This window comes from Pygocentrus nattereri, chromosome 5 (assembly GCF_015220715.1).
Source record: "Pygocentrus nattereri isolate fPygNat1 chromosome 5, fPygNat1.pri, whole genome shotgun sequence".
NCBI classification, from domain to species: Eukaryota; Metazoa; Chordata; class Actinopteri; order Characiformes; family Serrasalmidae; genus Pygocentrus; species Pygocentrus nattereri.
Window position 1 is genome coordinate 44,063,724 of NC_051215.1, and position 10,610 is coordinate 44,074,333.

The window sequence follows — 10,610 nt, forward strand, 5'->3', positions numbered from 1 at the left end:
AGAAAAACATTTTTATAAGAAGAATAAAGAAAAGGTTGGCAAAGTTTCCTCCCAAAAAAAAGTCTCTTAAATAATATATTTTAAAGAAGGAATTAAAGTTGTCTCCTTTGCCTGCAGCTCATCTGTTGTGGGGACGTACTCCGTGACGTCACAACAAACGTACTCCCGATTGGACGGTCACTGAGGGTTGCCGCTGTAAGGAGCGATCTGATTGGCGGAAGCCGTCCAAAGCCGTGTTGTCCATTGTTGTTTGTGCGCAGATGTTTCACCGCAGACGCGAGCAGAGCCTGTGGTGCTTTTCAGATTGTTGTCTCACAACTTTGTTGTGAAGGATAACTAGATTTCGAGTTACCAGTCCGACCTCTGTAGTCTGTATGCGGGTTTCACTGTCCGGGGGTGAGTACCAAAGTTAAGTCAGTCTGACTCTGAGGAGCGAAGACTGCCTCCGGTTTAAATGGCCTTCAGTCACATCTGATCTGATTGATCTGATTACTCTATTTTTACCGGTTACTACGTTAGGTGGCCTCTTTTCATGTTGACAGCCCAGCAGGACTGAGTTGATGTTATTTGAGGCAGTTGCTTGCCTAACTTTTCTGTGTGGTTGACTGTGTGGTGCTGAGACTCGTTAAGGCAGGCTAAATGAGCAGCTCTTGATTGAGGACACCATTGGACACAGATTGAGCCAATGGGTAACGATAATGGCTCATACAGGGCCCCTGTTCAGAGCTTTGCAGTTAGACTAGTTGGGACTTGCACGTTTGTAGTAGTTGGCCTGTATATGCTGCATCACTAACCAAGATCTCTACCTACAAGGCACCCCAACACGTTTCATCCAATGGAGCTGGAGGGCCAGTGGTGGAAAGAACAACTTGCTGGAGATATATACCATGCTCTGCGTTACAAGGTTGATTTTGTATTAATGCTTGCTGTTTGTAGAACCAATGCATGCTGAGAAATGACCCAGGGATATGCAGCTGAACCTCGCTTGGTCTGCACCCATTTGCAAAATTCAGAAAGGTTGATGATGATTTTCTTTTCTTTAAGGAACTGAGGTTACCTGTCTACAAAGGTCAGTCCCCACAGCTCAACCTCAGGCGCTACTTTGCAGACCTCATAGCTATAGTGAGCAATCGCTTCCGGCTGTGCCCGTCTGCCAGGCACTTGGCTGTTTACCTGCTGGACCTTTTTATGGACCGCTATGACATCTCTGTGCAGCAGCTTCACTTGGTGGCCCTTTCCTGTCTGCTTTTGGCTAGTAAGTGGCTGGCTAGACATGATTCCTCAACCTTTCTTTCCTCGCTGATGTGGTTGTGCTGTTCATGCATCTCTGAGTTAGAGCTTTTGCACTGTTGTAAATGCTTCAGTGTGTCGGTTCAAGCTGGATGTCCAAAAGCTCTGCTTCTCCATTTATAGGATGTGTGTGTGTGTGTGTGTGTGTGTGTGTGTGTGTATGTATATACATATCACACACACTCACTGGCCACTTTATTAGGTACATCTAGTTAAAAGGTTGCTAGTAAAAGGTTGGACCCCCTTTTGCCTTCAGAACTGCCTTAATTCTTCATGGCACACTTTCAACAAGGTGTTGGAAACATTCCTCAGAGATTTTGGTTGGTTATTTGAGTTCCTGTTGCCTTTCTATCTTCTGGAACCAGGCTGCCCGTTCTCCTCTGACCTCTCACATCAACAAGGCATTTTCATCCACACAACTGCCGCTCACTGGATATTTCCTCTTTTTCGGACCATTCTCTGTAAACCCTAGAGATGGTTGTGCGTGAAAATCCCAGTAGATCAGCAGTTTCTGAAATACTCAGACCAGCCCGTCTGGCACCAACAACCACGCCACGTTCAAAGTCACTTAAATCACCTTTCTTCCCCGTTCTGATGCTCAGTCTGCACTTCAGCAAGTTGTCTTGACCACCTCTACACGCCTAAATGCACTGAGTTGCAGCCATGTGATTGGCTGATTAGCTATTTGTTTTAACAAGCAATTGAACAGGTGTACCTAATAAAGTGGTGTGTGTGTGTGTGGGTGTGGGTGTGTGTGTGTATATATATATATATATATATATATATATATATATATATATATATATATATATATATATATATATATATATAAATATATAAATATTACGTAGTGGTTTCCTAAACCCTTTAATTGCAGGTAAATTTGAGGAGCGAGAGGACAGAGTGCCAAAGCTGGAGACGCTCAACAGCCTTGGTTGTATGAGCTCCATGAACCTGGTGCTGACCAAACAAGGTTTACTCCACATGGAGCTGCTGTTACTAGAGACCTTTCATTGGAACCTCTACCTACCCACGGCTGCCCACTTCATAGAGTACTATCTGTCAATCGCAGTCACAGAGACGGACCTACATGATGGCTGGCCGATGGTGTGCTTGGAGAAGACCATGCTGTACATGACCAAATATGCAGACTACTTTCTGGAAGTCTCCTTACAAGGTAAAGGGGAGGTTTTTAGTTTTTATGTTTTATTTAAATGTCCATTTAAATGTCATAAAATGGTCAACATGCGTTTCTGGACTCACACACAATGTATAACGTCTAAATCTAAGACTGGTTACTGACCTCAATTACTGAACAGGAAAGACTGAAACCTTGGTTATTTTTCCATTATCAAAAATGTGTTGGTTTTCTTCCTCAGACCATGCGTTTCTGAGATTCGCCCCATCACTGGTAGCTGCTGCCTGTGTGGCCTCGTCTCGAGTCATTCTTCGCCTGTCCCCGTCGTGGCCCCCTCGCCTACAACGTCTCACTGCCTACACTTGGGAGCAACTGCTTCCTTGCGTAGAGAAACTGCTAATGTAAGTGGGCTGCCTGGTGGGCTTAAAGTTTTTTTTTCTTGCTGTGAGAAAATGTATTTTAGGGAGAGTAATTTTGTAAATGTAAATTTTCAAATCACATTATCACAGATGGCACCTATGCAATAAATGTGTTGTACTTGTATTCTTGTATCTTGTTGTTCTTGCATCAGACTATAAACCTTAATCTTATCCTTATAGGGCCCATGACAGTGATGTAAAAGAAGCCAACAAGCAGAAATGCCAGCAGCTGCAGCAGCCCAGTCTGCAGCCTGGGCAGGCCGTGTTCCCTGCTCAGAACCAGAATGTCACTATAACCCAGTACATCCACAGACCTGCCTTACAGTATACCCAGCAGAGCTGCCAACCTGTACTCGTCTCAGCCCACGGCCCAAGTGCCTACCTGACTCACGCTGCCTCACGGCATACCTCTAGTGCCTCTTCACATGGGCAAGCACAGCCTCAGACCATGTCTGTACCACTGGACACTAAGATGAACATACCAAACAGGCCCTACCAGGTGACGTCTGTTTACCCATGCACAGCCCCATGCTTTGACAGATAGTAGTGACAGGTGGATGCATGTGACAAACCGGGTTTTGCTACAAAAGAAACATTGAGTGTTTGTGAGAATACACAACACACTCTGAAAAAGACTGTCTGAAGTAGGACCATGTGAGCTGTTCGGTGACTTTTTAAAAGAAAATTGTGAGATACATTGGGGGAAAAAAATGCTAAGCATTATAAGGACTAAAAAAGAGGTGCAAAGTGTTTAAGATGTGCAATACTGTAAGCCTGTTTCATCCACTCTTTCCTTCCTTTGGGATTTTTCCTTTTTTTTTTCCTGAGAATTGTTATTTTTGTGTGTGTGTGCTAATGAAGCAGGTATGTGACACGGAGAAGCAACTATAGAAAATTATGCTGTGATTTTTATCATCAGCGCACTCATGACTTAATTTCAGCCAAGCTACCTCAGAAATGTTGAATGTAAAGTATTAGCTTGCGACCTTACAAGTGCACTTTAGTACAGAATATTTTAAAATAAAATGCAACATGTTGGTTGTACCATCGTGTATTTTTTCTGTTCCATTTCTCTAGCAGTTCCCGGCGTTAGAGTACCCCCAATTAACATAATACTGTATTGATAAGCGAAGTCATTTTATACCAAAAATTATGAAAAGCCACCAGTTTGAGAGCAACTAGTAATACTTAAGGCAGTATGAATTAAGTGTGCTTAGAGTATTCTATTAAAAGTAGTAATAATAATAATAATAATAATTTAGTGTGTGATTCCTCACTTGAAAGACGAGGTGAAATACAACCCCATGGCACTTTTTCCCAGTAAATTATGATTTCTTTCATAATTTTTCCACATGAGAGCCTTTATTATCTCAGCCTCTTATGACCTTTGTTTAGGCATGGTATGAAGGTTATGCTGAATAAAGTCTTTAAGATCTGGGATTGCATACTGGATGCTTCTTTAAAAGAAGTTCATTTACTACCATTTCATACAAGTATGTGCTTCCACAACTTCATCTAGTAATGCAAATCCAGCTTAAGATGTCAGTTAGAAAAATATGAGCTTTGTTTAAGCAAACAGTGAAGGCCCAGTCTGGCTTCTCTACAGTCAGAGAAACCAACCTCTTTCTCTGGTGCTGAACAAGGCAAAATCCTAGTTATGAAGCAGAGTCACCAGCTCACTACGAGGCTTCCCGGTCATGCTAAATAAGTGGTTCCTTCCTGGCATCTGACCACTGTGGCCAGGAAAACCCACTCAGAAAGGATGTCATGGGGGCAGGCTTCAATGTGGAGAGCAAAAGCAAATTCAACATTAGGAATCTATGTTGTGGATTCTCTTGTTCCAGGCAGCAAAGATCGCATACTTTATATACACAATCCTTATATACACAAAAGCCTTATCAGCATTCCTGTTATAAATGATGGATCTGGTTATCAGAGACAAGTGAGAATATGCATCCTAAAAGATTTATGCAAAGGGTATTTTCAACTTCATCTCATCAGTGATGGCTGATTGTTGATGTTGATTACTGTAGACAGTAATTTGATGTCCTCTGGTATCTGCTATGTTGGTTTCAATTGAACAATTTCGGTTGTTCTACTAAGGGCAGGAAAATGTGTTAGAATTATGGTCCATGGAAATCAGTAGTATACTACAGACGCAGGGGAGGTGTAACATTTACATTATTTTTCACCAACTCAATGTTTTAGAGGCAAACAAAAGTCATTACATTCTGATGAAAGATAAAGAGTGTGAAATGTTATGATATATGAAGAATTGTGCTTATAATCACAAGGGACATGAAGTAGCAGGGTAATAAATAACTTGGAGGTGTTGGGTCACATCATACGTATACGTATCAATGTCAAACGTAAGAAATGAAGGTCCGGCTCAATGTTTGGATCTCAAATGCAAAATCAACATTATACTGAGGAAGATATAGTTGATGGGCAAATAAGCGACATCCTCGGGAGACATTTCCTTTACCAAGTTTTGACACACTCACAGTCATCAGCTTCATCTGCTCATGCCAGGAGCACAAAGCACATCCAACATTACAAATGTTCTTCCGCACATTGTATACAATTGCGCATTTCCATCAGAGGTCTCCAAATCCCCCAAACTTACATGGTGTAGCTTTAGGTATTGCTTGATTAGTTTTGCTCCTGTGCTTTGGCTGTGTCAAATCTATTCACGTATAAATGCTGATTTGCATTCTGTATCCTACGATTCAAATGAAGCATTTGTACTAACAAAGCTGATCTTTGAGCAACGCTACTGTTTTGCAAAATGTACAAGAGAAGTGTGTGTTTCTTCAGCTGTTCCTTATAGAAAGAGTGCAACAGTGTGATTATCTCTAATTCAGCAGTGGAGGCAGTGGGCTAGTGTTCCAGCCTAGGCAGAATAGCAGTAGATGTTCCAGTGTGTCGGGAGCAAACTCCTCCAATCAACCAAACTGTCCTTCAGCCTAAGTTCTAGTCTAAAAAGAGTTCTGTTGTCTTTTGCTCTATTGCTCATTGCTCTTTCTTAGCTGTAGATTATTAGAGACTCTGATGCTCTCAACACAAAAAAAAGCAGAAGGTAAAATGAATCACATAGTCAAGTATCAATGGCTGTGCTAACGTTAGTCATAGTTACGTCCTGCTGAATCATCTTATCTTCTCTGAATGGAAAAAGCGTCATTTTTTTGGTTGAGTCAGTGTGCATCAGTTTACTTTCTTTGTAACCGGCTGATGAATTGAGGAGGTGAGAGATATCTAATTTTTACAGGCCTAATACGTATACAGCACAGATAAAGCCTAGTCTTAGATCTAATCTTAAAACAAAAGATTTTCAATTTAAAATTCCCCACTTACTTGTCTTAGACCCGGGTCATGGAAAAAGAGTGTGTCAAAAAAAATCTAAATATAGAAATTTTTTAAATATATAGCAACGCAAAAGTGAACTTGTTTTCAGTATTGATGAGTTACAGCAAAAGATTTACCAAACTGGCAAGGACACTGAGCTGGATGAAAAGGAAGAATCACTGGAAAACAGGACAGCCCAGGAAGATCTAATGTTTCATAATTGATAGGGGCAAATGTCATAGACAGTGCTGCTGTCTACTTTGTGGAACCTAATTTGTCAATTTAATAAGCCTGCTAATAATAATCATTGTTAAAACCAGAGCATTGCCTATTGCTGCACAATGAAATACTATGTACTATCAAATTTACTGTCTTCCTAATAGGGTAACCAAAACAGAAGCATACTATTTGAGTAACACTATGATGGAGCAAAACAGAAATGCAACAGATCTCTAGATAGATGCATAGTGGTGGGACACTACATAGCCCACACGTCAAAGGTCAACCGTCCCGGGAACCCACCAGCTCGAGCCAAGTCCCAGGGCATGTGCAATCCCAGCCAGCAAAAACAACCTTGCTGTCACAGCTCCTCTTGTGTGTGGTGGAACTCCCCACAGTCCACCATGTCAAGCCTCATGCAGATGGAGGTGATGGCAGCAGCAATGGCACAATGGTACTCCACCCAACTGTCATCCAGTTTCTCTACCACTCACTGTGCCAAAACTGATCTGAGCTGGTCGTTGGTGATGTACCACTCTCTGTGTGTAGGACCATCCCTGGTTGCAGTAGGGATATTAGCGAGCCCATAGTGATGAGTGCAATGAGCTGTGTGCTGTCCACTCTGCCACTAAACCTCGCCAGCATCCATTTACCTGTAACACCGCCAAGCTCAGTGTCCTCTTTCTACACAATAATAGCTCACCAACTGCTCTGCTGCTTGCCACAGCACTTCCACTCTAAAGTCTTCAACGATTTTGCTTTCACTGTCCTCCCTCTCGCCAGCACCACTGTCGAGCCTCACCATGCCAGCTTTGCCGTTCAGCTTTCACATGCCGGCCCTATCAACAGGCCTTCCCCTGCCAGCTTCGTCATCGAGCCTCCCTGTGTCAGTTCTACCATGGAGCCTTGGCATCCCATGTTCCCTGTGGAATCATGTAGCACTGTCCCTGCCATAACGGCCTTTCACCAGGCTCTGCTTCTCTCTCCTTTTGCCTTAAAGTTCTTTGTAGTGCCATTCCACTCCAGACTGCTGGGGGGGTAATATACTACTTCTGACACCACTGTAGTATTAGTGTAGAATAAGACACAGGGGAGGCCATGATTTCCAACATGCAAAGTGCGCTTTGTTAAACACCAGTAGCCATAGGCTTCTACCTCATGGTGACTCCCCTGCACACAAAATAACACAAATAGCACATAACACATAATTTAACAAACAGATAACCACATAAACAAGAATAATAAGATCCATTTCCAGAGGGTGCACATCTACTATGAGCCTCCCCATATGGCCACAGCACCTGAGCCTCTACAGCAGCACAAGCAAGCAGTGGGATGCTACAGCATTTCCTTTTTAAGACATTTGTAAAAGAATAAAATGCTGCAATATTTGAGTGAAAGTAATGTAACAAGGTGTATCTGCTATGACAACTGATAACTGAGATGTATGTCAATTTAAAGGAGTATTTCGACTTAAGACATGTTATTTGTTGTGTCATAAAAGTTTAAGTGTTGCATGTTGTTGCAAGCATTTTGTAGCTCAGCACTGTATAGCTCAGCCTCATCAGTTCAAAAGCATTCACAGTTTTATATAATTTCTTTATATAATTATATTAAATACTAATAGGTGCAGGGCAGTGGCCCCCAGGACCAGGGTTGAGAAACCATGAAATACATCATACAACCACTGGAAATCCCTGTGGTACCAACCACACTGCTAGCCTTGCTACTGATCTACTAGAGAAAATTAGCCAAACTAAGGAGAGGTATCTAGATAGCCAGCTAGCTTGCTAGGTTTACCAACCATGTATCAACTGCTTGAGCTGTGCAATCGCTCTGCATTTTTTTCAGGAAATGCCCTTTTCTAGTTTTTGTTGTTTGATTAATCTATTATTTATACTCCTAAATTAAGATACTCAGCCTCCAAATATTAATGTTAGCCATTTGCCTTTGCATTTACCAGCCAAATAAAATAAATAAATAAATGAATAATCAAAAATCCATCACAATCCACCCCAAGTCTTCCAAATCATCAGAATCTTCCATCATCAGAAAGGGGTCTTGCCAGTCCTTAAACTGGAAAATCTTATTCTACAGACTACTGTAGTGCCGATGTACAATGTGAGTACCGCTCTAAAGAACTCGTCTTCATCATCTAATTCTTTATTTATGTTTGGGTTTACACTGAAGTGAATCCTCATTTTCAATGTAGCTGAGTGACACAAGCAAAATAAAAAGCATCAAAATGATTCATAAAAACAGATTCAGAAACAAGCTTTGAAGTAAAATATAAAAGGGTATAAAAGATGAAGGACTCAAACGAGCACCTAAATGAAGAAATAAAGCTGCAAAAAGTAAGACCAGAGCACCAGCATGTCTGTTTATCTCCATCAATCATACGTTTAAAAAAGAGCACACTGTAAAATCACAATGGAATTTATCTCAATCAGTTCAAATGAAACCTAGTTTTCCATGAGACATCAGGAGACTATAGTGATACTATATGGAGCAACAGAAATACATTCCTGTTATGTATCTGAATAGAATTGAATTGACCTTTGAAAAATGCATAGCAAGTTAACACATGTCAGTCTAGCTTGGCTTCTTTGAGATCAAAGATGAATTCCTCCCTCCAGCTTGGGTTGGATTCTTGTTCAGTTCAAGTCTCAAGTGTCACTTGAGAATCAGAATGTGACTTTTGAAGGCTGAACATTGTTTTGTAGAAGCAATACTATCAATGCTGCTTTAGTTTCTGAATCCATTTCATTCCCTTACATATGCTATATTGCCAAAAGTCTCCACTCACCCATCAAAATAATTGGATTTCAGTGTTCCAATGACTTCCATGGCCACAGGTGTATCAAATCAAGCACCTAGGCCTGCAGACTGCTTCTACAAACATTAGTGAAAGAATGGGTCACTCTCAGGAGCTCAGTGAATTCCAGCATGGTACCATGATAGAATGCCACCTGTGCAACAAGTCCAGTCATGAAATTTCCTCACTACTAAATATTCCACAGTCAGTGGAGACGTGTTCTCTGGAGTGATGAATCACACTTCTCCATCTGGCAATCCGATGGACGAGTCTGGGTTTGGCGGTTGCCAGGAGAACGGTACTAGTCTGACTGCACTGTGCCAAGTGTAAAGTTTGGTGGAGGGGGGATTATGGTGTGGGGTTGTTTTTCAGGCCCCTTAGTAAAAGGAACTCTTAATGCTTCAGCACCAAGAGATTTTGGACAATTTTTTGTTCCCAGCTTTGTCGGAACAGTTTGGGGACGGTTCCTTCCTGTTCCAACATGACTGCGCAACAGTGCACAAAGCAGGTCCATAAAGACATGGATGAGCGAGCTTGGTGTGGAAGAACTTGACTGGCCTGCACAGAGTCCTGACCTCAACCCGATGGAACACACTCAGTGTCTGACCTCACAAATGCGCTTCTGCAAGAATGGTCAGACATTCCCTTAGACACTCTGATAAACCTTGTGGAAGAAGTGCTGAAGTGGTGAAGTGCTGCAAAGGGTGGGCCGATATCATATTAAACCCAATTGTGTGAATGATTAAATGCATGTACTAAAATACACCAAATACTAAAAGGTGCAGAGCAGTGGGCCTCCAGGACCAGGGTTGAGAAACACTGAAATGCGTCATACAACCACTGGAAATCCCTGTAGTACCAAGTAGACTGCTGGCCTCGCCACTGATCTACATGTTAATAAATTCAACCTAGTTAGCATTACTGTAACTCTTACCTCAGTCATCAAACCAAATCACAAAAAAATATATAGTGATTCTGTCTTTATTCAGCATTAAATGGATGCGTTAAAAATGTTTTTTACCCTTTGAACCAGAAAAAATTAGCCAAACTGAGGTGAGGTATCTAGATAGTCAGCTAGCTTGCTCAATTTAACTTTTAGCATGTTGCTTTCCTCATCTGATGAGTCATTAGTGATTGTGTGAAAATTTAATGAATGGACCAAGAAATGCTCCAAATTATATTAAAAGTACAGAAAGTTTTTGCCCTGTGCAGTAAAGTTGCTATTTTGGAGATGCTTGTGTTTCTTTGCACAGTGATGATATTAGTGTAGCTAAAAATGACCAGAGGAGCAGCTCCTTATTCAGACAGAGCCTGACTGAATCCATGGAGGAAACTCTAATCTTTCATAGCATGTCAACATTTTAACAAGCATGCCATTCACCAA

General features: G+C 41.6%; 1 protein-coding gene across 4 annotated transcripts; it reads left to right on the forward strand.

Annotated features, from left to right (window-relative positions):
• Positions 1-204: 204 nt before the first annotated feature.
• Positions 205-3,891, forward strand: ccnj (cyclin J). Of its 4 annotated transcripts, none has more exons than XM_017696673.2 (6): positions 205-396; positions 814-904; positions 1,045-1,255; positions 2,168-2,467; positions 2,670-2,829; positions 3,028-3,891. In XM_017696673.2, exons 2-6 carry the CDS (start codon positions 836-838, stop codon positions 3,389-3,391), a joined length of 1,104 nt encoding a protein of 367 aa, XP_017552162.1. In that variant the 5' UTR covers positions 205-396; positions 814-835; the 3' UTR covers positions 3,392-3,891. The 4 variants fall into 4 exon arrangements, with proteins under 4 accessions (XP_017552162.1, XP_017552164.1, XP_037394237.1 ...); XM_017696675.2 differs by having other exon boundaries at positions 206-396; positions 1,045-1,069; XM_037538340.1 differs by lacking the exon at positions 814-904 and having other exon boundaries at positions 206-396.
• Positions 3,892-10,610: the final 6,719 nt, after the last annotated feature.